We start from the raw sequence: 23,447 nt of genomic DNA on the forward strand, positions 1-23,447 counted from the left end.
TCCAACAAAATCTAGTTTAAGAATATTTACAGCTTAGGCTTCTTCAATCACAAAATAATAAACATATAAAAGTACCCAAAGTGATTCACAAGCCACTAAAGATACCTTCGGCAAGTGCGAAGTGCGCGTTATCGAATCTGCTAAGTACAGTAATAACCGGCACTTGAGCAACCCATCAAATGGCCAAGAAACAAACCAATTAAAAATGGACAGCAGATAAGTGGCCATAGAACTACTTTATATTGGCCATACTACCAATGCCAGATAACCGGGCTATTTTCAGAGGTTTAGTCACAAGAAAACTTATTAAAAGTTATACGAATCAGATCGAATCGAATCTCGGCGCCGATTTTGGGAACTAGATAGAAATTTAATTAGCTTTTAATCAGTATGTATTAATGGTCTGTCATTGAAGTCATTTTCGGGGTAGCTATAAAAATATGTGTCCAAGCCCAGTGGCCATCAGTTCGAACTCGTGATCCGTCGGTTAGCCAAGTCCGGAGTATTATTTTAAATCGCGAAAAGCCATGAAGTTCTCCGTTTCCCTGTGCCTCCTGCTGGCCACCAGTGCATTTGCTTTGATGCCAAAGCATCCTGCTGACCTGGCCAACATGCTGACCCGCCAGCAGTTCGCCATGCGCCACATGATGGCCGCTCCGGAGCCCCGGGACGATGCCTCGGTCAACAATTGCTTCAACAACTACCTGACGGAGCAGACCAATGTGATCATGAACTACAACAAGGAGTACACGGGATGCCTGAACACCGCCGATGAGGATCGCAACAAGCTCACCCAGGAGAGCGCTTCGGAGAGGGAGGATCTCATCGAGCGCACCAACAATATGTGCACCAGCCTCACCGCATGCGACACCCTGCGCGATGGTCTAGACTTCTTCGAGTGCTACCGCGATGCCGTAAGTGTAGCTAAAAATAATTAATACAAATTTATTTAAAGAATTTATCATTATATTTGTAGTCCACCGACAGCTACAAGACCATGTTCACACTGAACAGTGACTCCAATCTGGACTTCAATCGCATCAATGCCCAATACAGCGTCATCGAGACTGCTCTGACCACGTGCGTGGATGAGGCTCGCGTGACCTATGCCCACGATATGGATTCCTGCGATGAGAGCCTCACGGTTTGCCTGAACGGAGGCGAGGTTCCCACGGATGCTCCTAATACTCCCAGCACTGCTGCTCCAAGCACTGCTGCTCCTAGCACTGCTGCTCCTAGCACTGCTGCTCCAAGCACTGCTGCTCCAAGCACTGCTGCTCCAAGCACTGCTGCTCCTAGCACTGCTGCTCCTAGCACTGCTGCTCCAAGTACTGCTGCTCCTAGCACTGCTGCTCCAAGTACTGCTGCTCCAAGTACTGCTGCTCCAAGCACTGCTGCTCCTAGCACTGCTGCTCCTAGCACTGCTGCTCCAAGTACTGCTGCTCCTAGCACTGCTGCTCCAAGTACTGCTGCTCCAAGTACTGCTGCTCCAAGTACTGCTGCTCCAAGTACTGCTGCTCCAAGCACTGCTGCTCCAAGCACTGCTGCTCCAAGCACTGCTGCTCCAAGCACTGCTGCTCCAAGCACTGCTGCTCCTAGCACTGCTGCTCCTAGCACTGCTGCTCCAAGCACTGCTGCTCCAAGTACTGCTGCTCCTAGCACTGAGGCTCCTGCTGTGCCAACTGAGGCTCCGATCAGCACCGCTGTTCCCACCACAGAGCGTGCTCCCGAGGAGGATCTGGACAGGTCTCTGCCTCTGGCCCAGAAGGGAATCTGGAACCTGTTCAAGCGCTTTATCTAAATTCAAAACACCGATAACACGAACTAATTTATATTTATTGCGTTTACTATGATTTGTCACGTATATATGCTTACATATATATATATTTAATTAAAGTCCCAATAAATCATTTACTTAGAAAGCGTAGAATACTTTTGGGTTCAAAAGAAAACTGAATACTTGAAAGGGGTAAAAACAGGGGCAAATTAAATATATAATTAAATAAAAACCGATATTATACAAGAACAAGATCCCACTAATAATCCCCTAAACCCACGTCTCTGTATTAAATGAATGCCTTATCGGGGATTATTGATAGATTAGCTTCAAACTAAATATACAACAAACAGATTACAGCAAAACGAGTGATTTTCGAACCCCTTTAGAGACCTGCGTCGCTGCTCGAGAGGAAGTTCTTATCACTGATAAGTGATAGCTTAATGACATATCTCGCATATTGGAGGTGGACAAGCGCCAGTAGCTCTTGGTCTACTGGGCTTTTACGCTGTTTGCTGAGGAATAGTTTTCTATTTTCTGAGAGAGTGCAGGGCAGAGCGATCCGATCAGAGGGCTTCGAACCGACGGCGACATTTGCAATCAAGGTGCACCCAGGCAGATAAGTGGAACACCTGAACTTGTCGTAAATCGTTTGGCCTTCGGCTAGCCAATAAAATCAAGGGCTTTGCAAGAGAGAGCTATTAGGAAATGATCAATTAGCCGAGCGGCACTCTAGGCTAGCGTCGTCGTCGCTTGGTTTCGTCGAAGCATTCGAGATCTGTGGTCAAATGGAAAAGCCACGCCGAACCGCAAAGTCGGAGGAGACGCGCTGTCGCCTCGGTTGGCTGCTCGTCATATCGCTGCTTCATTGCCTTCATGTCGGCTCCTCGTTGGAGCTGGTGGAGTGGCCCACGGCCATGCCGGATCTGGGGATAGATGACTGCCACGATGAGTTCACGGTGGCCTGTGCCAATGCCTCTTCGGTGTACTCCGCCAGCCTGCAACTCTGCGAACTGCATGCCAACGAGACCATAGTCAACCTGGAGGTGGACGTGGAGCTGGAAAGAACGCAAATCGAACTGGGATCGAGTGCAGTCTGCGAGAATTTGCAGGTCTGTGAAGTCTTGGAGGATAATCTGGAGTACTTGAAGTGCATCAGCGAGAATGTGAGTTACTCAAATTAAGTGATATATCCATAAAGAGTATTCCCTAACTATCCCATTTTCCAGAGTAATCGCAACCTGGAAATATTGAACGAAATAAATTATAATGCCACCCATGCTTATACGCGAATGCGTCAGGATTATGATGCCTTGCATCGCACCTTCTTGCTGTGCGGCCTGGAAGCCCAAAAGGATTACATGGAGGACCTTAGGGAGGCACACAGGGAGCTCACCCAGTGTCGATTGGAAGTCGATGAGCTAATGGAGTAGATAAAGCTGCTCTGTTATCATGTAAGCAGGAAGTATAGGGGAATAAACACTATTTATATAAAACAAGAATTCTACGAATTTAGATAAGACGCCTTTATAGTTTTAAGACTTGAATTGATATCTCTCTCAATAAATGTAATCTAACTAATGATATTTTGATTAAGTCCTCTTTACATCATACATTTTACAAGGCATATATTAGTTAATCCAAAGTAAGCATCTTCCTAGTCATCCAGATGTGTTTCATTGGCCGTCATATTTTTAAAGTCGAAGGCTGATCACTTGCACTATCACTATTGATGTTAACACTAGGTACCCCTAGGACAGACTGAGGCGCGCGCGACCTCAGCGCCTCTATTTATAGTCCCCGAGCAGAGCAGAGAAGAGCAGAGCAGAGAAGAGCAGAGAAGAGCAGAGCAGAGAAGAGCAGAGAAAGTGAGTGTGAGTGCGTGGGAGAGAAGCAGTTGCCTTTAGAGATTAACAGAGAGTGAGAGGGGGAGAGGCAGAGAGGCAGAGAGGAGCAGCGAGCTGATATTTAATTTAACTATAAACAATAAGTAACTATGAGCAGTAAGTAACTCTGATCATTAAGTATCAATGAACATTAAGTACCTCTGACCAGTAAGTATCAATAAATATTAAGTAACTCTGATCAGTAAGTGCCTATGACCAGTAAGTATGTATGTTTAGTTACTAATTTTGAACACTAATAAACAATGACTTGCAACTTTTGTAACACAACACATATGTGAATCTTGTTTTGTTTAATGCGTAGCATTCTGTTGAAGACATTGATCCAATGACTGGAAGATTTTATCCGTTCCCTCTATGTAAGTATCTTCCGTTCGATTTGTGCACAAATAATGTTCCATTTCAATACTGCTCAAATGTTGATTTAGGATCAAACCCTGCTCCGAGGCATTAAATGATATATTGTAGACTTTAGTCAACTGCAATTTGGCCTGAAGAAATACAAGAAGTTTTATTTATAGTCATGAAAAACTCCACTTATTACTTACCATTTTGGCAAAGCAATCGAAAAATTCCTGGGCCTCCATCAGGGTCAAACACTGATCGATAAAGTCTGTTATGCTCAAGGCAGCTTCCCGTATATATTCCTGAGCTAAATTGGCCTTTAAAAGCACCGATTGCTGCTCAGTGGAGGCCTTCTTTTGGCAGCCACTGTAACCTTGTGACCAGGTGGCTCCCTCGCTCTCCAATTCTGGCAAATATTGAGCAAAACACTTTTTCGTGATCCCCATATTGGAGGCGGTTTCCTTGCTCAAATCCAGATAATGACACAAACTGTTGAGGGCACGGGGCTTATCAGCCAAGGTCTGTAAGATATATACAAGAATTAATGGTAATATACATGTAGTATTAAAATGTTACCCCTAGGGCCAGCAGGAGTATGATGGTTATAGCTGCCTTCATGTCCGACGACTGACCAAAAAGTCGACCCGATCGGAGCGAAATTTCCACGAAAATTGTCCCAAAGTTGGTAATGTAATCTGACATTGATGCATTGTTTGTTTATAGGTCTGCTGTTCCTTATCTCTGGGTTCCGTCTGCAAATATCGATTCAGTGGCTGTCAAACCGAAAGGGGCAGAAAATGCTGTATACTTTTGGCCAAAATATCCAAACTTTTCCCACCGTGAAAGTCGAGGGAGGCAAGTTTGTGCCGGTCCCCGTAATTAATTACCTCATATGATATGCCAGAGATAACGGGGGTTGTGCGAAGTTGTTACCGAATCGTTACAGCAATCGATTCCATTGGATCGTGAGCCCTTAAGCCATCTGGGGATTGCATTTGACAAGTTCAAAGGCCCGCTGGCAAAGCCACCTTCCGGTGGTGGGCCATCTTGGCCCTTATCGCAATCAGCTTTTAACCCTGACTACACGTGAATGGCATCGGGAATGGGAATGGGAATGCACATGCAAAGTAATTTGTGGGTCTGGGCATTACGCATACCGCCTTAATGCTACCTAATTGATCGCCGACGCCGTCGCCGTCGCGCGAAAAAATTCACCAAAAATTCACATTCACATTGCCCCCGAACGGATCAATCATTCGCCCCGTGGGCCGGAGTATATAAAGCAAATGGGCCAGTTCTCCGGCAGCGACAGTTAAGATCCAACCGCCAGCGAACGAAACGAACATGAAGCTTCTCTGCAGCGTGCTAATCCTGGCCAGCGTTCTGGCCGCCACCAATGTAAAGTCAACCTAACACACCATAGTCGCTCTTCCGGTTGTAACTACTTCCGTTTCCTTTTTAGGCGAAGCCCAACGGCCAGCTGCAGATTCAGAGCGCCCTGGACCAGTATATGGTGCATGCCCGTAACCTGGACACCATTGTCTCCCCGGACGTGACCACCCAGTGCTTCAACTTGTATCTGCCCATGCTGAACGAGGTGGCCGCCACCTTCTCGAGCTCCTACCAGGCCTGCATCAACACGGCCAATGCGGAGACAGCCAACCTGACCGCCCAGGCGGAGCAGCAGCAGAAGGTCTACCAGGGCGAGGTCTCCACCCTCTGCAGCGCCTTCTCCGCCTGCGATAGTGACAACGACACCACCACCTTCTTCAACTGCTACGCCAGTGCGGTGAGTCATCCAGAGAGTCGGACAAGTCGAAGATTACTAATTAAAATCCCTTGATCTGCTCTTAGGCTGAGGGCGATGTCTCTGTGATCTACGATATTGCCACCAATGCCGCCAGCTCGGCCAGCAGCCTGAGCATGGGCATCAAGGCCATCCAGGATACGGAGTACCAGTGCACCAACACCACGGAGAGCAACTATGTCCGGGATACGGCCGCCACCTATGATCTGCTGGATAGCTGCCTGAAGTACGGTGTGCCCACTACCTCAACGGCTGCCCCCTCCGCTTCTAGCCCCGTCGCTAGCACGAGCGGGGCTCCTTCCACTGATGCTACCACTGTTGTGGCGGCATCCTCCGCCGCCCCAGTGGATGTGACCACAGCTGCTCCAGCCACCACCACCGTTGCTCCTGCCACATCGGCTTCTTCCTAGGAAGGCAGCACTTGAGCAGTTCAATTTCAAGCAATAAATGAACATTGAAAATTATTTCGGAGAATTGTGTAATATTAGTTTGTGAGAAAATAATCACAAGAATGTGCTTGGTTAACTTTAAATTTGATATTCCTAAAGAAACAAGGATATTTATTTAGTTTCTACATATTCCAAGAACCATGAATAATGAAGAATTCTAAACGAAATTGAAAGTGGGGTGTATAAATATTTACACTTGATCTGTGAGTTAGTTCCACACTTATTGATTTTCTAAGGGAAATTAACATACCATGAATTTCCTTTTCTATATTTACTGTCTATATTAGTTTGAGAGAAATCAGATGGCCAACAGAATGCATTACCATCCAACCGAACATCTAGAGGACAGAAAGAATCTTTCATTTAATAATATGGTTCGGAAATTTGCCTTTAATCATCGCTGACCCAAGTTACACCTTTCGTCTGGTTGAAACAGAGAGCGGCATAGAGAGTATTTAATGGTTCTCACAATATATGTTAAACTCAATTCAAGGTGGCCTTATCGGCGATACATTCAATTATCGCAACGGCGGCTGTGTTGGCGCTTTAAAGTGTGTGCACACACACGGTGTTGTGCTCAGTCGTTGTCTGTTCTCGGACCATTAAGCACACGAACATGGAATCCCAACGCAAAGTCGTAGCAATATTTGCCGTTCTCCTCGCCGGACTCTGTGTGCTATCAGGATTGAATGTAGGGGAAAGGGGATGAGTTTAGAAGTTGGGATTTATTTTGTAATTAAAATCAAGCAACACTTAACAAAATGTGAAATTAAGCCAGATATCGGAAGTAACCTCAACGCTTTATTTATCCCCTATTCAGGCGGCGTCCATAAAATGCAATACAGGCAATGGCATACAAATCTCGGAGAATGGCCAACAAACGCAGACACAGTATGGACCTGGCTGTCAGTCGCAAAGCTCCGAGAACGGATCCCAGTCGCAGCAGCAAACGGGCAGTGGCACCCAAACTCAGACGCAGTGCAGCGGTTCAGATTGCGGCCAGTTCTCAACCTTTGCGCCTTTGTTCACCATGAAGCCCTTTGAGCCCTATCCTCCAATGGAGCCTTTTCAACCAATGACACCGTTTCCCCCAATGACACCGTTTCCCCCAATGACACCTTTTCCGCCTATGACACCTTTTCCGCCTATGCAGTGGAACCGTTTGTATCTGAGGAGCAAAGCCAATATTCAGGAGCAGGAGAAGAAATAGCAGTCTTAAGAAATTTTGAATAATTCCGGAAAGACATTTTCCGAACAAGAATAAATCAACAGTGTTGAATTTTCAATTTATATAAATATTTTAAAAGATTTTTCGAAGAGTAGTGAATACTTGTCCAATTAACTTTTATCCAAGCGTAAGTTTATCCAGAAAGTAGGCTCTAGACTCTTCCATCATCACTTGCCCGACCTTTTACCTCTCCGTTTGTATGGGAAACTTACTGAGAAACCCAATTCCAATTCCGAAAAGCAAAATGGGCGACGAAGAGAAGGCAGCTCTGGTCTTGGACAATGGATCCGGTCTGTGCAAGGCGGGCTTTGCCAACGATGATGCTCCGTGTGCCGTCTTTCCATCGATTGTCGGACGACCACGTCACCAGGGCGTCATGATTGGCATGGGCCTGAAGGAGTCGTATGTGGGCGACGAAGCCCAGACGAAGCGTGGCGTCCTCACCATCAAGTATCCCATCGAACATGGCGTGGTGACCAACTGGGATGACATGGAGATGATCTGGGAGCACACCTTCAACGATATGCTGCGCATTGCTCCCGACGAGCATCCGGTTTTGCTGACGGAGGCTCCGCTGAACCCGAAGGGCAATCGCGAGAAGATGACTCAACTCATGTTCGAGAGATTCAATGTTCCGGCCATGTACGTGGCCATCCAGGCTGTGCTCTCCCTGTACGCCTCCGGGCGAACCACTGGCATCATTCTGGACTCTGGCGATGGGGCCACGCACACAGTGCCCATCTATGAGGGCTTCTCCCTGCCCCATGCCATCCTGCGCATGAATCTGGCCGGCAGGGACTTGACCGAATACCTGATGAAGATCCTGACGGAGCGCGGTTACTCCTTGACGACCACCGCTGAACGTGAGATCGTGAGGGACATCAAGGAGAAGCTATGCTATGTGGCCCCGGACTTTGAGCAGGAACAAATCACCTCTGCCGAGGTAGCTTCTTCGCTAATGAAGACCTACGAACTGCCCGATGGCCAAGTCATATTGATCGAGAATGAGCGCTACCGCTGCCCCGAGGTACTTTTCAAGCCCTCGATTCTGGGCATGGATTCCAGTGGCATCCACGAAATCACCTACAATTCAGTCATGAAGTGCGATGTGGACATACGCAAGGATCTGTATGCAAACACGGTTCTCTCCGGCGGCACCACCATGTTCCCGGGCATGGCCGAGCGTTTGCATAAGGAGATCAGCGCCCTGGCTCCGTCCAACAGGAAGGTCAGGATTGTGGGGCCGCCGGAGCGCAAGTATTGCGTGTGGATCGGAGGAGCCATCCTGGCCTCGCTCTCCACCTTCCAGCAAATGTGGATCTCGAGGCAGGAATACGAGGAATTTGGACCCTCCATTGTGCATTGCAAGTGCTTCTGACTACTTGAAAGTTCTTAAATTGATTTCGTTTTTAATTTTACAAGAAGGTTATTGGAAATTTTTGTTTTTGTTTGGCATTAAAATTTAATAAATTCAAATCGAAATTTTGTTCACACTTCTATATATTAATTATTAAACTAATATAAGGTTCTAAACTTCATTCAAACAATACATAAAACAATGGAGTCTCACAGAAATAGGTGGTCTGTGAATCATCAAAGTTTCATGTAAATGTATACAAAATAAATATTTTGTTATGAATTGTATACATTATTAATTTCAAGTTAAATAACAACGTAAAAACAGTTTAGAATTCAAACTATAAGGTGACTCATTCATCTTGTTTTCCCCTGGTTATTTAAATATTTATTTTTATATACAGTAAGACTTTGGCAACGTGGTGTTAATATATAGCTGCCGATTAGGTTGCTGATCAGGCATTAATGTTTTGACAATGAGTGGTTGTGATTCAAGATAAGCACATTCAATTGTTAAAACGGGTTATCTACTCACTTCGAAGCCATGAATTGATAGGGAAAAGCAAACTAAGTAAATATATATAATTTTTAACCAGTTTATTTGAATACCCCTGAACAACCCCATCTTCGGCAAAACACAATAGCTTTTTGGCTTACTAATGAAATTTTTAAACTTCGATTGTCATATAAAAATAATTGCAAAAATTAGTCCCTTTCAGTATTATAGTTTTAGCAGAAGCTTGCAAAACAGTGAAGGAGTCGTTTCCGACCCCACATATCATATATATTCTTGATCTGCACGAACAGACGAATCTTTCTTGCCATCTCCGGAAGAAAATAATTTTTTTCAAAAATGTTCCATTTTTGCAAAAAAAGGAAAGGGGTTACATCATTAAAATTGTCAAAAAAGTTGTTTTCTTTTAGATTTTAAGCTGAGTACGCAGCATTGTTAACCTCATAAAAACTAACATGGGACAGCTTTCCGAATTGAAATTAATTACTTTTTGACTTAGTTATGAGATTTTTAATTGTTGATTATTGCAATTTGTATAAAAATATGGATTCCAAGAATGTGAATATTTGAAGCTTAGTTATGATGGATTTCCGATGCTATTCAATAAATAAATTCAATTCAATAATTCAATTGCAAACTGCAAGTTCTTCAAAATTTAATTATTTACTCCAAATTAAATGGAAACTCGATAATACACATACATATTTTAAGCAGTAGTTAGAACGAAGTACTTGCATTTGAGTTTACAAATTGGAATAAGAATCTGAAAATGTCTTCTACGATTTTCAGTATTCTTTCTGCTTCAACTCCCTGGGCTTATCACTTAAATCCCTTTAGATCTCAGCGCCAGAAATAATGATGAATGTTCGCCCAAGTCTCGTCTGTGGTTAATGCAATTTTTTGTTTTCCTGTCACTTTTGCCGCTGCTGTCGCTGCTGCAGATAAAACTTTTATAATGCGCCCAACTTTCGCCGAACTGTGTGTTACCTTCCGTGGCATTGTGCCGGATCCGGCTGGCAGGACTCGGGACGGGGCACACAGCCTTGGGCGACGTGTGCAAGTAATTGTGGCAAAAGGCAAAGGCGCCACAATAATCAACGGCAGCAGGATATCGTCAAGCGTTGACGCTGATGCCGCCGCTGCCGCCAGCTGGCTTTTAACTCATTTTCTGATTAAAATCAGGGCCATTAAGCGTGCCAGCCCGAATCGGACTAAACTTTTTTAATGGCCCTGACAATAGTTGCCAGCTCTGCCAGTTTCCTTTCTGGTCCTGCAATGCGGCCGCAAAAGGACGCGCGAAAATTGGCGCCTGCAACGAACGACGCTGGTCACGACACGACAGGGTGCAGGATTCGGTGTAAAATTAAATTAAAACTGCCAAGGGAGAACGAGTTGTGCACTTGGAGAAATTATCACCCCACTACACGGGGGTCTCTTATCATTGGGCTTAACATTCTCAGCATATCGCAAGCTGATAATTATAAGTATTATAAATATCAGTAAAGTAAAAGATACTAAGGTAACAACAAGCATGACCTGGGCTAAGTTTAAAAATATCCCCCGATAAGCTAATATGTGATTACTGTTTTCTATTTCGTTTTGTTGGGTAGTTAATTTACTCACGAAATGACAGCTAGCATGACCTGAGCTATATTTAAATATTACGCATTTTAATAGTATCACAAAGCACGGGTTTCTATATCAAAAATTTATCATTTCATCAGTGATAATGAATTCTCTATGTATTTATTATCTAAATGAGTTGGGGGTTTTAATAGAGACTGTATGTTATTAATAAGAAAAATATGCATGGGGCTATGACACTGTATTGCAGCTAGTTATATATTTTAATGTGGCCAAGGAGATTTGGAAAGTAATAATAATCCTTGAAATTTTAATTATTATCTATAAAAATAAGAAGGTACAATAAAACTATATGCTTAATTATCTGCCTGTGATACTAAATGTGGCATATATTAAAATCTAATATAATTTCCTGACTTTAATGAATAAAATTAGTATAAAAATCAATGAAATAGTAAGACATCTCCAAGTTTCTTGCCGTGTGGGGTAAAAAGCAAGTCGAAAACTGTGAAAATATTTGCGAGGCTTCAAGAACAAGCAGGACCAGATGGGCGATAGTGGGAATAACAGCAGGTTGGATGGGAATAAAGATCGGGCTGAAGATGGGAATCAGGAGCAGGAGCAGGAGCAGGAGGAGGAGCAGGAGGAGTGGGAGCTCCAGCTGGAGGATGGGCAGTAGATGGAGCCGGGGGAAGACTCTCAGCGGCAGCTGTCAGCGGCTGCCAGAGCAACGATGTCAATTAGTTTTTGAAACGATGCTGACCTCCTTGGGCTGACTTCGGCCTGCTGCCCCGCCCACTTGTTCGTCCTTGTCCTTTGGCCAAGTCAAGTTGGCTTTAAGTTAATTGCACAAGATTTCACTTTGCACTTGCAACGATGCTGCTGCTTCTGCTGCTGCCGCGGATGCTACTTCCGCTTCCCCTCCTCGGCTGCCATTTTTTAATCAAGTTAAAAGTTATTTTTAAATGGAGTGCGAGCGAAATATGCGAGCGCAATGCAAATATCACAAAGGGCCGCTGTCTGCGGCTGGAAAAAATATTTATGTACTGATTATTTCATGTGGCATTCGAGGCCAAATTGGTTTTGCCATTCGACTGGCCCCGCCTCATTAATGCAAGCAGGCGGGTGTGTATTTTTAACTGTTTTCGTCACATTTAATTTGTGCGAAATTCATATGCCAAGCGGTGTTTTCTTTTTTCCCCCGGTTTTTTTCTTTTTCCTTTTTTGCACTCGCATTCGATCGAATTAATTACGGACGGGTCGTCCTGTATTTATCTATCAATTCAATTTATTAAATGCAAAGTATTTGATATCCACATGCTTGGCCAGAGACTTTGCTGAGGTTTTTCAATTTGTTAATGAAAAATGATGAAGGTTTCCAAGGTTATACCATATTTGTAGTTAATTAGGGTAAGTATTTCAGGTTATAAAACATAAAATTTATAAGATATTTCAATATGTAATTTGATTTAAATATATTGAAGATGTGATGAGAATATTTTTCCTCAGTAGAAATTTATACAAATAATAGATTTGATTTTTATACCCTTGCAGGCTATTCTAATTTTAGTCAAAAGCTTAAAACCCCATGAATGAGTCATTTCCGACCCTATAAATCATATCTATTTTAGATCAGGATCAACAGGCAAATTTTTCTATGCATGTAGGAAAAAAAAATACATTTTTGTACATTTTTTCAAAATTTTATAAGGGGTTACATCGTTAAAATTGTCATAAATGGGCAAAAATTGGAATTTTTCCACATTTTAAATGAAGTATGCAGATTTATTGGCGTAACAAAAACTTGCATGGGACTGCTTTCGGAATTAAGATTAAATCTTTTTTGGCTAAGCCATGAGTTTTTTTTAACATTGATTTGCCAAAATAAATTGTCATAAAATGTCTTAAATTTAAGTACTTAATAGACTTTCCCCTTAAAAATATTTCAAGTAATCAAGTTTCCTAAAATATAACTATACAAATTATTTCATAAGAATTAAAGGGTACCTTATGCTTCTGAACATTTACTTAAGTATTCTGGAATCTCTATTATTTGGTTAAAAAATATTTATGTGCCTGTCTCTCCTCTCGCCTCGCCACAGTAATTCATTTGTCATTCGATTTGGTTCTTTTTCATTTTTTATAAATTATCTTTAACAGGTAAAATACCATCACCAATACCAACACCAACACCAACACCAACATAGCAGCAGCGTCAGTTATTCCGGGTGCTTTACACCTGCAAAAGCCTTTGATTGATGATACAGGTAATTGATAAGGCGCCTGGGAAGCCTCAGTAACTTTTTACCGGCTTCGCCCACACCTTGCCCATTCCCCCCGCTAATTGGCTCCTAAGTAGGTGATGTTTAAAAATATTTTAGCGAGGCATTTTCGTGCACGGCTCTCTTTGGCTAATTATGCACTCAAAGCTTAGTCAACGAGCTCGTTCCGGGATGGTTTGAGCTAATTAGAGCGTCCAACGTTAATTGCAATTTGCAGGGGTTTGGGTGGGGAGTAAAGGGGGATCCTAGTCTTTTTTTTGGGAAGGGAAAGAAGGGGGCGAGGGACAAAAATCCAGTCGAGATGTCGCTCAAGTTACTTCAGCTGTTGCTGTCGTTTTTGGCGGCGTTGTCACGTTCTCGGTGGCTGCGATTCAGTATGACTTCATTTCACAGCCACAGATGTTGCACTTGCCATGCGATTTGCACTTACGTGTGAAAGAGATGGAGAAGGGACACTGAAACAGATTACTAAAGTTATAAAAACAGATTACGATTAGGATTTTCTACACAGAATTGTTTCTAGTTAATTTCTTTAAATAAATTTAAGGCAAGAGCAGTACTGCTTAATATATGTATATATATTAATTTCTTGTTAAATGGCTGGTGAAATGATGAATTCTTTTCAGTGTCTCAACAGAGAAAGAGAGGGACAGCTTCCGTTGTAACCGAAAATCTTTGCCTGCCGCCTGCTCTGTCTGAGCCCGAGTTGAAAATTTTCTAATTTTCTACTGCAGTGATTTCGCATGCATAGAGAGTTGCATGTCCTGCCTCTCGATTTTCCCCAACAACTCTGCCCTCCCCGCCTGCTTTTCCACTATCTTCCTATGGTCCTTCCCCGGGGCAAGTTCCACTGATTTATGCGCATCAATAAGTTCCCTGAGTGCGATACTTATGCGAAATGTGCCGCAATGAGACGTGGACTTGCCCGGGGCACGTTCAGCCTGCAGTTGCTGCTGTCCAACTTCCACCGAATTTCCCTGCCCCACCCATTCCCCATTTTCCACCGCCTGCTGGTTTTCTGTTCCAGCTGCTAAAATAATGATTTGCATTTCGATTTGGGTTTCGATTTCGATTCGGATTTTAGTCGAGATATATGGGGCGGTGCTGGGACGGAGAAGAATGCTTCAGCTTGTCGATGGAGTCTAATGACAGTGCTGTGGCACTGAAAGAAATAGGTATTTAAATTAAAGATTCTAAGGAAAAAATAAATCATTCTCAGACTGCAGAATACTAATACATTTTTTGATAAATGAAACATGATTTTATAGGCAATAAGTAAAGGGAATTATTATCCATAACTATGAATATCAACTAGAAAACTATGAGATATTTTCCAGAAACCATACATATTTATTCGGGGTGCAGGCAGGGCTTTCCCATTTCCCCCTTAACAGCTTATCGCCTTGTGCACGCGGTGGGGGGGATGGAAAGCCAACTGGCCAGCCAAATAATTCATTTTCGTCGCTTTGTTTGTGGGCCACGTTTACGGCCTCCGCTTATCTTAATGGGTCAAAGGTTATGGGCAGCCTTGAGATGAGACAGTCCGAACTTCCGCCGAGACCGGAGACCAAAGGCCATAGACCAGGGACCGCCACAAACCGCAGCTTGGCACAGCACAGCACTCCCGCCAGAGACATCCTTTGCATTCAAACGGCGCACCACAGTGGGTGTCCAAGGAATCTGGCCAGAGATTAGGCGTGCTTATAGGCAGATTTATGGAACTTGGAACTCGGGCGGAGAAAACCTTTTAGGCCCCCCCGCTCGATTTGGTAATAAACACACGATAGGAGTTCCATAAGCGGCATTTAATTAATTCGAAAATTACGTTATTTTTCGACTTCGTAACCACTTGAGACTAGGGCCAGAGCTGCCTGCCTGCCTGGCAGCTCATTTGCTAAATCAAGCATGCACCACTTAAATTTTCATTAGACTCTTTTCCCAGCTCTCTCTGTGCTCTCGGCGCTTTCCACCTCAGACTCTAAGACTCAGCCGGAGTGCAGCAGGAAAAAGAACCGCAGAAATGTGCGCACTTTGTCTTAATGATGTTAAAGTGAATTTAAACTTACGTGATTCGTACGTGAGCTGCAGTAATTGCAGCTGCACTCTCCGCCGCCGAAAGGTGAATGAGCTCAAATGGGATATATGTATGTAGAAGGGTGTAGCGCCCTTCGTCTGAGTCATATTTCTGATATGGTCTCATCATTCAGCGATGCTCCACAGATTTGGCACATGTGCTCACGTCTGGGCCATAAATATTCCGGGTTAAAAGGCAGCTTGGCAATGGCATATTGGCAATGCCGGAGGAGCGCCAGATCAAACCATAAATTTGACACGTTTCACCATGTGCAATGTGCAATTGCCCCGAAGGGGGCGTATACGTAACGCATACGCATACGTATACGTAACGTCGCCAGTCGCTGTCACACATTTGAACCCTGAGCCTGGGTGCACGTTGTCATATGCGAAGCCACGCTCCCCAGTCGAGGCATTTAATTTGTTGAAACATTCCGCTTGCCGCTTGCCACCTGCTTCCCACCTGCACCCACAGGCCACGCTATTTAGCCAGTTAAACGCTGCCAGTTGGCCAAATCGAAGAGCCATGTGGTGTGTGTATGTGCGGGTTAGACCGCAGAACCAGAATCGAAAACCAGGTCTCCCGGCCATCGAGAAGCCTCCGTGGTCTGTCAGCGAGCTCGTGAGGAAATATTGCGAGCTGCACTTGGAAAAATGATATATATTTTGAAAGGAAAGTGTCATAATTTAAAGAATTTTAAGCTAGTTAAAGAAACTTCTCTCTTTAAGTACAAATCATTTCTAAAAATCATAATATTTTCTTTTCGTTTTAAACTCATTTCCCTTGGTTTTTTTTCTCACCGTGCAGCTGCGTTTCCTGTTGCTTCGGGGCTTGGGAAAGAGAAGGGTTCAAGGGGCTGATGGTTGGCCTCCAATTCGCTTAGTTCACTGCCATGCAAGTGTGTGCTTAATTCCGTTTCACTAGGGTTAAATACACACACACACACATGAGCATGGGGGAAGTGGGTTTAATCAGGGCGTCGCACTTTGGGTAGGGGGGTAGGTTTCCCGGCTTAAAATCGGATTTGCCACGCCCAAGCGACGCCCAACCAGGCTTATCGAATTGTTCACATTATCGCTTAGATTTTAGTGGGCCAAGGAAATTAATTTCGAGAGTGAGTAAAGGCACCTGACATGTAATTACTAAGCCCCCAGTAAGGCAGCCATAATCATCAGCGAGCTGGGAAAATATGGCTCCTCTGGAGCTGCTCCTCCTCTTAACTCGAAAAGCATTATACATACATATATAGCACTATGTGTAGGCCATATATTATGATTGTTTCATCGACAAACAAGAAGCTTTGTTAGTTACTTTAACCAAATATTGACATTATTATAACGAGTATTTGCGGGGACATTGGCAGTTCGATTATGGGAAACTTGACCGGGGACGAATCAAAACAAATTACCGCGATCAACAACAATTGTCATTTGTTATCCTATTAACGCAACCATATACCAAGGATACCCCGCCCGATGACAGCAGCCAGAATTTCCAAGTGATAAAGCAATAAATGCCGAAAAGGACGATACAAAAGTTTCCAGCAACTCGGCCACAAAATGTACTCCTAAATAGCCTTCTGTCTTGAGCCATAAGTTCCTCTTTGGGTGTGTACTCTGTGTGTGTGATAAATAAGGAAGCATAAATATCTGACAAATTTATATAAGTAGGAATTATGTGCAAGCAGAATGACAGTTGTGGAAACAGGGCTGTGATGATAATCACAAGCATCTGGCGGGGAAAGTTAATGCCAAGGGAGAAAGCTTGTTGAGTTGCATTACTAATAATAGCACACAATCTGCTTTCATTGGAATATATGTATGTTATCTATATATAATTATCTGCGGAGGAATACCAAAACTAATAACATAATTAAATTATTAAAATACTCCCTGGTCTTTATGCATCATTAAGCAGCATCACCTTGACTGGAGGCAGAATCAGAAGCCGGAGCAGGTGCAGCTATTGGTCATCGTCTGTGCGGTTTTCCCCATTGCGATTTTAATGGACTCTGCATAATGCCACAGATAAGTGTGGCATAGGAGAGCATAAAAGCAAACAAGCTGATTAACAAATAATGCACACACACTGAGAGGAGGATGTGCAAATGGCAAATATGGCTGGCGGAAGTATTATACCCGATGCTGGCAGCCACAACACCAACAGGACATGCATAACAGGATCGAAATGGGGATTCAGATCGAGTGCGAAGCCATCAAAATTGCATGGGAAAAGCTCTTGGGGAGGCAAGAGGGCGAGACCGAGCTGGATAATGCGATGTTGCACGTAGAAAAAACCACAATAACCTATTTTCTGTAACATAAACTGGATTATAATTCAGTGAATTGCAGTTAGGAATTTCTTGCCGTGTCCGCATTACGGATATTCACATTGAAGTGGACCCATAATTGCATCTCAATGGCACTTGAATACCAGAGCCGCTTGACTCACAGCTGATTAGAAAAGGACATTGAAGGGGAAGAAAAATCCTGGAGAGTTCGGGGGAGGGAGCAGGTGAAGCATGAATATTTGAACAAGCTGCCAGGACATATATACACTCGTATTTGATTGATTGTGCGTAAATCTGGAGTGTCCTCGTCGAGTAATGTATTCATTTCTGGGATGTCCCCCCGGGGCCAGGCTGCATCTTGATTTATGTCGTCTAGACTTTGGCTTTTGCTGGCCCAAAAATGTGTTTATAATTCGTTTTGGACGCTCTTTGTTTCGTGTTTAATGAATAACTGCATGGTTTCTGTATTTCTGTATTTGCTGTGCGAAAAATGCAGATTACTTGGGGATTTGTCAATGACCCAAAGCCCCTCGGGAGCAGAACGCAGTGAACCGAACCGGAGAAAGTATTTTAATTGGCAGAGGGAAAGGGTCAAGCGCTTCATAATAAACTAGCTGCTAATTCACTCGGTCCAACATCAAATGGAAAAGCCAAACAACACACACAGCCAGACACACAAACACACACAGGGAGCGCACAACCACCTGAAGTTATTTACCGACTCAACATCGAGGAGGGACTACGGAGATTCCGAGGGACTCTGTGACTCTGTGGCTCTCGGCGAGGTGCTAACCTTTGGCAATTTATGTGTTTCATTATTAAACTTTGCCACCTGCCGCATATTTAGCAACAATAACAAAAGCCAAAAGGCGGCCAGTACACACACACTTGGCGCAATTTATTGGCCAAACACCTCGGCCAGAGCACTCTACAAATGACTGCCGGGCTTGGCCAGAAACCAAAAAAAGAAAGAGAAAAACGGGCTAAGAGCTGAAAGAGAAACTGAAAATCAATTGAATTGTAGATGCGGGTTAAACATGAAAACAAACATGAGCACAAAACGACGATGACGACGACGGCGGGGATGCTGGCCCAAGTAAATAAAAACATCGTAAAGCCAAAGACCCGTACCTCCTGGTACTGGCCTCTTTACACACACGATTGAATGCGCAATTTATGCGGCGTAATTTATGAAAACATAACCGGAAACAATATTTCTGGTGCTGCTGCTGCTGCTGCTCCTCCATGCCGACTTGACCATTATCTTCTGTCTACACACGCCCCAGGCTCAAGTCGCAGTTATTTATGTGGATGCAACAGAACAATGGCGTCTCTGGCCGGAGGCAGATGAAAAAAACACTCCAAGGCGGCCCACGGGGCGTATGAGCATTTATTTGCCTTCACACTTTGCGTCGCTGCTGCAAAAAAGGGGCTGGGTTTTGGGTTACTTTAATTGCGGAATCTATTGCAGACAGCATTTGCATTGCTGATTGCTCTGGTTTGGAAATTCAGGGTTTCAGATATGGATACGGACACAGGGAGAAACATTTCAGGAAGCTGGTAATTAAGACTGACGTTGAGGCTTTGATTGTAGAGAGAGAGAGACGGAGAAAGGCAGGATTTCCGGTGGGGATTTAATTACCTTACGAAAAAAGGGGAGACGGTAAGCAGGGATTAGACTTGGTATTATAAATACAATTTGAGTAATACATTAAATGAAAATTATTAGGCTATAAAAGAAGTTAATACAAACTAAACTTTTAACCAAGCTCAAAAGGAAAACAATCCTTCTCTCTGTTTACTTTAGATTGCTGGAAACAAGGGGACTCTTGCTCATTGGGCGCCGGGCGCCGGGCGCTACAGCAAAACTACTCGCATAAACAATTTCCACAAATGGCGGCTAACAAAGTGATGCTTTAGGCCATGGCTATTGTGTGCTAGCCTTTCTCCCAAGACCCCCCACTTGCCCCTTTATAACCACCACATTCTCCCTGCTAAGTCGCTTTCCGCTTTCCGTTCGTGCCTTGGCCGTTTTCTTTTATTATTTTGCAGCCCTTTTAGCCCAGAGCCAGGGCCAGGGAAAGAAGCATAAAAATCACGCACTCACAAACAAATAAAATGCTGACAGCATATATTTCCGTTTCCGTTCCGGCTACAGTTTTCAGTTAAACAAATGCCCCGCATATGCGTCCTTTATCCTGGGTGTGCCTGTGTGTGCCAGAGCGGATGTATTACAATTTGGAAATGTCTGCGAAACGCACATTTATGACAAAAGGGATAACTTATCCCAGGCCGCCTTGGATCCCTTTGGGGCGGCTATTTGTTTAACAGAGTTCGCATTTTTATTTTAATGCTAATTCTGATGCGAGCCCCCCGATGGAAGTAGGGGAACTGCACTAAATTAGCAGCCCCGGAGATCGTATCGTAAAAAAATACGGGGGAAGGGAGAGCGGACACTAAATCGCACTTCCGCCGGAAGTGGCTGCTTGCCTTCCTTCCATTTTTACGACAGCTTCGATTTGATTGACGCAAAGTTCTAGGATAAACACACTTCACACTCTCTTTTGCTTTCTGGGATTTATATCACAAAATCCCCAAGGCCCATCGCCCATGCCACGTGTAATTTAATAGCTCGGTCTGCCGCAGCCTGGCTTTTTGGTAAATAAAGTTAATTAAATTTAAATATTTGTATTGTGCAGCCCTGGCTGGATATCTTTTCTGTCATTTTTATTTTTGCGTGAAAGAAAACCGCAGCTATGCCGCACACACCCCGTCCCGAAAGTCCACCAAACTTTTAACAGACTCAATGCGGCGTTAAATTTTTGTATGTGTGTGTGGGTGTGTGACACCCCCTGTGCTGCATAAACGAAAAAACAGTTTTTCGAAAATTTATTACGAAATAATTCATAAAAAACGCAGGCCGACGCGACGCGACGGAGCATTGTCAAGCGCGACACCCGCCGCTAAAGAGGCGTCCAGGTGAGCGCTGGGCGGTGACCTCGACCACCCAAACATCAACACCACCTTCTCCCTCCCCCCTAGGCAACACACACACACGGAAAAAACAAAAACAAATGGAGAAATGTCCCTGCTGTGGACAGTTAGCTTGTGTCAGGTGAGGCACAGCGAAAAAAATGAAGTGTGACACTCTGAATTGTTGATGAATAATTGAGTAATGCAGAGAGCTCTAAATAGTATTAAGCAATATAATAAATATTTACAAACACATTAAACAATATATACTTTAAATAAGCTAGCAGAGTGATAAGTTTTTTAGAACCCAAAAGGGAATAAGGTGTTGTGTAACTATTTGTTTAAGATGAATAATTAATAAGTGCTAAGAGCTTTATAAATACATTTTACAAACAATAATTTTCTTTAGAAGGATACAAATAATTAAGAACCATGACACTATAATTTACAGCTGATAAAATCTACTTGGCTCTAAATAGTAATAAACCATTTATATTGATATATTACAAATATTCTCCTTTGAATGATTCTGGTGAAGAGATACATTAATAGACCTCAAAATAGTGTTTTTAAAAAGTCTCTAATGGCTGTAAATAAAAACATACTATTATAATTTAAGTACGAAACTATTATTTATTCATTTATTTCCAACAGTGCACAATGTGTTGCCAGAAAACATAGTTGGTGCTAGGGAGGGGACTAAAAAGAAAAAGAGGAGAAAAATTGTTAAATTTATATTTATTTTTATGGCTTGGCTTTGTTTCAGACACAGGCGCAGACTGCCACGCCCTCGTGCGTGCTTGTCCGCCCTACATTTTCTTTTTTTTTGCCGTTTCTCCCCTGAAAGTTTACACTTTTTATTTCCATCATTCAACATTTTAGTGAGTTGGCAGCATTCCGGCTTCGACTCAGTTCCAGTCGCGGCTGGGCGCTTAAATGTTTGCACTTTTTGTTTGCCATTTCAAAAATATTTTCGGGCCCTTTGTTTGGGCTTTTTGTTTCATGTTTTTTTTTTCTGTTGTGTTTTTTTTTCTGCATTTCGCGTTTCACACACATTTATATGCAAATGCAAGGGGGTGTGCGTGTGTGTGTGCGGATTGGCACAGTTAAACTGTAGCCGGTATCCTTTATGCGATACACTCGTATGTATGTGTTTTTCCTGTGCCCTTTATGAGCACATTTTTTTCTGGTTTATTGGTCCGACCGTTTTTCACAACTCGAGTTTTCCTTTTGCGCTTTTGGCCCGTTTTGCGGGTCAGCAAATGTTTGCGGTTTTACTTGTCAATTTGAAGTGCATTAAATGGGCCACCCACCCACCGGAAGGCCATTGGGAAAAGGTGTCGGGTGGCAGTCTTTTTTTTCTCGCAGAATTTTCCGCAGCATTTTTTATCGGCCAGGGAACACCCGAAATGTTGAGCTGTGCGAATTTCCCAGGCTCAATAATTCAAACATTTTTTACTCCAAGCTTTTGTCGTTTTTCATTTACTTTTGTGACAATTAAAGTCATGTGAAAAAACGACACACTAAAAGTTAATGAATTTCTTTATTTAAAATCAATCAAATCAAGTTTAAAAAATACCTTACAGAGGAATCTTTTAAGAGATTTTCTTTAATGTTTTAAATAGAAGGCTTGTAGCACACATTTTGATTTCAAATGTATAATATTTTGTTAATAACTATAACCTATTTTCTCACTGTTTTTCTTCACATTTAAAAAAAATCTAAAATTAATGGTAAATTCAATTTAAAATGCAACAAAAGTTGGCTTGTCAAGCACACCGGAAACGCTTTATAATCTCGCCTCTCTCTCGTGTGAAAAACACAACCCATTCGATTAAAATTTTACCAAAGCAATCCCATATGTCATCCCCAATCCCGGCTGGCTGTAAAAGGAATTGTTTTCCAAATTGTTTGACGGTTGCCAGATCAATGCGAGCAGGAACTTGGTGCGAAAGTACTTACGGAACGCACTGTTTGAGCGGAGTTTTCCAGCTCCGCCCAGAGCACTCAAACATGATTGAAAAATTATACTGTTGCCGGCGGAGGAGGGGAGGAGCGAGTATATGTGTGTGTCCTGTTGGTTGAGTGGTTCGCGTGGGAGGTGGCGGCTTCTTGGCGGTTGGGTTTATTTAACACTTGCAAACGATTCACGCGGAACTGGCGGGAGCGAGGAAAGTACGCAAAAAAACGTGCCAAGATCCCCCAAGCTCGCTCCACTTCACTTTTTCATGTTCCGGCAACGAGCTTGTGCTGGCTGCCTGGCAGTAAGCAGCAAAAATTCAACACTTTGTTAAAATGTCAAATGAAACATGTCATTTATCATGGCCGCGCTGCTGTGTTCTGTTCCACTCGGCGACGGGGTTGCTGGGTAGCGATTGCCAGAGTCCTGGGACTCCGTGTATCTATGTGGCCTCCGTCGAGTGGATATATCCTGTGCGTCCTTATCTGTTCTAACAAGCGTTACGTTTTCAGCAAATACGCTTATGCCGGGCGACAACGAATCGTCTCAGCGACCCAGCAACTCAGCTTCTGCTTTCGCTCCAGCTATTTCTTGCTTCCTTCCGTTGACACGCGGCTGGGGATAGAGGAAGCCAAGGAGCACTGAGCGAAATTAGGGGAGTTCTATTAAAAGAAAATATATGCCATAGGTCCCAGAATGTTATATTGAAATGGGAAAGCGTAGAGGTAAATCCATATAACATTTTTCCCAAAAATCATAGTTTATAAAACTCATAACTAAGCAAAAACTCATTAATTTTAATTCGGAAAGCTGTTCTATGCTAGTTTTTAGTAGCATACTCAGTTTTCAAATTTAAAAAAATCAATTTGTTTTCCAATTTTGGCAATTTTAATGATTTTTTTCA

At 43.3% G+C, this 23,447-nt stretch overlaps 6 protein-coding genes across 7 annotated transcripts; 5 read left to right on the forward strand and 1 right to left on the reverse strand.

Annotated features, from left to right (window-relative positions):
• The first annotated feature begins 200 nt into the window (after positions 1–200).
• Positions 201–1,819, forward strand: Muc55B (Mucin 55B). The gene is made up of 2 exons (XM_086837683.1): positions 201–914; positions 977–1,819. Exons 1-2 carry the CDS (start codon positions 528–530, stop codon positions 1,799–1,801), a joined length of 1,212 nt encoding a protein of 403 aa, XP_086693809.1. The 5' UTR covers positions 201–527; the 3' UTR covers positions 1,802–1,819.
• Positions 1,820–2,143: 324 nt separating this feature from the next.
• LOC110180070 (uncharacterized) lies at positions 2,144–3,361 on the forward strand. The gene is made up of 2 exons (XM_020947693.2): positions 2,144–2,943; positions 3,007–3,361. The coding sequence occupies exons 1-2, from the start codon at positions 2,566–2,568 to the stop codon at positions 3,208–3,210; spliced, it is 582 nt and encodes a 193-aa protein (XP_020803352.2). The 5' UTR covers positions 2,144–2,565; the 3' UTR covers positions 3,211–3,361.
• Positions 3,362–3,837: 476 nt separating this feature from the next.
• On the reverse strand, positions 3,838–5,101 carry LOC110180060 (protein TsetseEP). The gene is made up of 3 exons (XM_020947682.2): positions 4,603–5,101; positions 4,230–4,547; positions 3,838–4,172 (listed from the first exon to the last, which is right to left on the reverse strand). Exons 1-3 carry the CDS (start codon positions 4,726–4,728, stop codon positions 3,975–3,977), a joined length of 642 nt encoding a protein of 213 aa, XP_020803341.2. The 5' UTR covers positions 4,729–5,101; the 3' UTR covers positions 3,838–3,974.
• Positions 5,102–5,265: 164 nt separating this feature from the next.
• Positions 5,266–6,297, forward strand: LOC110180059 (uncharacterized). The gene is made up of 3 exons (XM_020947681.2): positions 5,266–5,424; positions 5,489–5,815; positions 5,881–6,297. The coding sequence occupies exons 1-3, from the start codon at positions 5,371–5,373 to the stop codon at positions 6,241–6,243; spliced, it is 744 nt and encodes a 247-aa protein (XP_020803340.2). The 5' UTR covers positions 5,266–5,370; the 3' UTR covers positions 6,244–6,297.
• Positions 6,298–6,570: 273 nt separating this feature from the next.
• Positions 6,571–7,572, forward strand: LOC110180061 (uncharacterized). 2 transcript variants are annotated; one of them, XM_086837684.1, is made up of 2 exons: positions 6,571–6,656; positions 7,103–7,572. In XM_086837684.1, the coding sequence occupies exons 1-2, from the start codon at positions 6,585–6,587 to the stop codon at positions 7,490–7,492; spliced, it is 462 nt and encodes a 153-aa protein (XP_086693810.1). In that variant the 5' UTR covers positions 6,571–6,584; the 3' UTR covers positions 7,493–7,572. The 2 variants fall into 2 exon arrangements, with proteins under 2 accessions (XP_086693810.1, XP_020803342.2); XM_020947683.2 differs by lacking the exon at positions 6,571–6,656 and adding an exon at positions 6,718–6,973.
• A 27-nt stretch (positions 7,573–7,599) lies between these two features.
• LOC110180058 (actin, cytoplasmic type 5-like) lies at positions 7,600–9,003 on the forward strand. Its single transcript, XM_020947679.2, has one exon. It carries the CDS (start codon positions 7,710–7,712, stop codon positions 8,886–8,888), a length of 1,179 nt encoding a protein of 392 aa, XP_020803338.1. The 5' UTR covers positions 7,600–7,709; the 3' UTR covers positions 8,889–9,003.
• Positions 9,004–23,447: the final 14,444 nt, after the last annotated feature.

The sequence above is a fragment of the Drosophila serrata genome, unplaced genomic scaffold (genome assembly GCF_035046125.1).
Source record: "Drosophila serrata isolate PLE 108 unplaced genomic scaffold, ASM3504612v1 contig_334, whole genome shotgun sequence".
Lineage (NCBI taxonomy): Eukaryota > Metazoa > Arthropoda > Insecta > Diptera > Drosophilidae > Drosophila > Drosophila serrata.

What these genes read in the sequence shown, in the direction of transcription:
- Muc55B (XM_086837683.1), top strand. Translation starts at nt 528, where the DNA reads ATGAAGTTCTCCGTTTCCCTGTGCCTCCTGCTGGCCACCAGTGCATTT. An exon ending in TCGAGTGCTACCGCGATGCC is followed by an intron (nt 915 to 976) that starts GTAAGTGTAGCT and finishes TTATATTTGTAG; the next exon opens with TCCACCGACAGCTACAAGAC.
- LOC110180070 (XM_020947693.2), top strand. Translation starts at nt 2,566, where the DNA reads ATGGAAAAGCCACGCCGAACCGCAAAGTCGGAGGAGACGCGCTGTCGC. An exon ending in TGAAGTGCATCAGCGAGAAT is followed by an intron (nt 2,944 to 3,006) that starts GTGAGTTACTCA and finishes CCCATTTTCCAG; the next exon opens with AGTAATCGCAACCTGGAAAT.
- LOC110180060 (XM_020947682.2), bottom strand. Translation starts at nt 4,728, where the DNA reads ATGTCAGATTACATTACCAACTTTGGGACAATTTTCGTGGAAATTTCG. An exon ending in TACTCCTGCTGGCCCTAGGG is followed by an intron (nt 4,548 to 4,602) that starts GTAACATTTTAA and finishes TATATCTTACAG; the next exon opens with ACCTTGGCTGATAAGCCCCG. An exon ending in TCGATTGCTTTGCCAAAATG is followed by an intron (nt 4,173 to 4,229) that starts GTAAGTAATAAG and finishes GTATTTCTTCAG; the next exon opens with GCCAAATTGCAGTTGACTAA.
- LOC110180059 (XM_020947681.2), top strand. Translation starts at nt 5,371, where the DNA reads ATGAAGCTTCTCTGCAGCGTGCTAATCCTGGCCAGCGTTCTGGCCGCC. An exon ending in GCGTTCTGGCCGCCACCAAT is followed by an intron (nt 5,425 to 5,488) that starts GTAAAGTCAACC and finishes TTTCCTTTTTAG; the next exon opens with GCGAAGCCCAACGGCCAGCT. An exon ending in TCAACTGCTACGCCAGTGCG is followed by an intron (nt 5,816 to 5,880) that starts GTGAGTCATCCA and finishes ATCTGCTCTTAG; the next exon opens with GCTGAGGGCGATGTCTCTGT.
- LOC110180061 (XM_020947683.2), top strand. Translation starts at nt 6,899, where the DNA reads ATGGAATCCCAACGCAAAGTCGTAGCAATATTTGCCGTTCTCCTCGCC. An exon ending in GTGTGCTATCAGGATTGAAT is followed by an intron (nt 6,974 to 7,102) that starts GTAGGGGAAAGG and finishes TCCCCTATTCAG; the next exon opens with GCGGCGTCCATAAAATGCAA.
- LOC110180058 (XM_020947679.2), top strand. Translation starts at nt 7,710, where the DNA reads ATGGGAAACTTACTGAGAAACCCAATTCCAATTCCGAAAAGCAAAATG.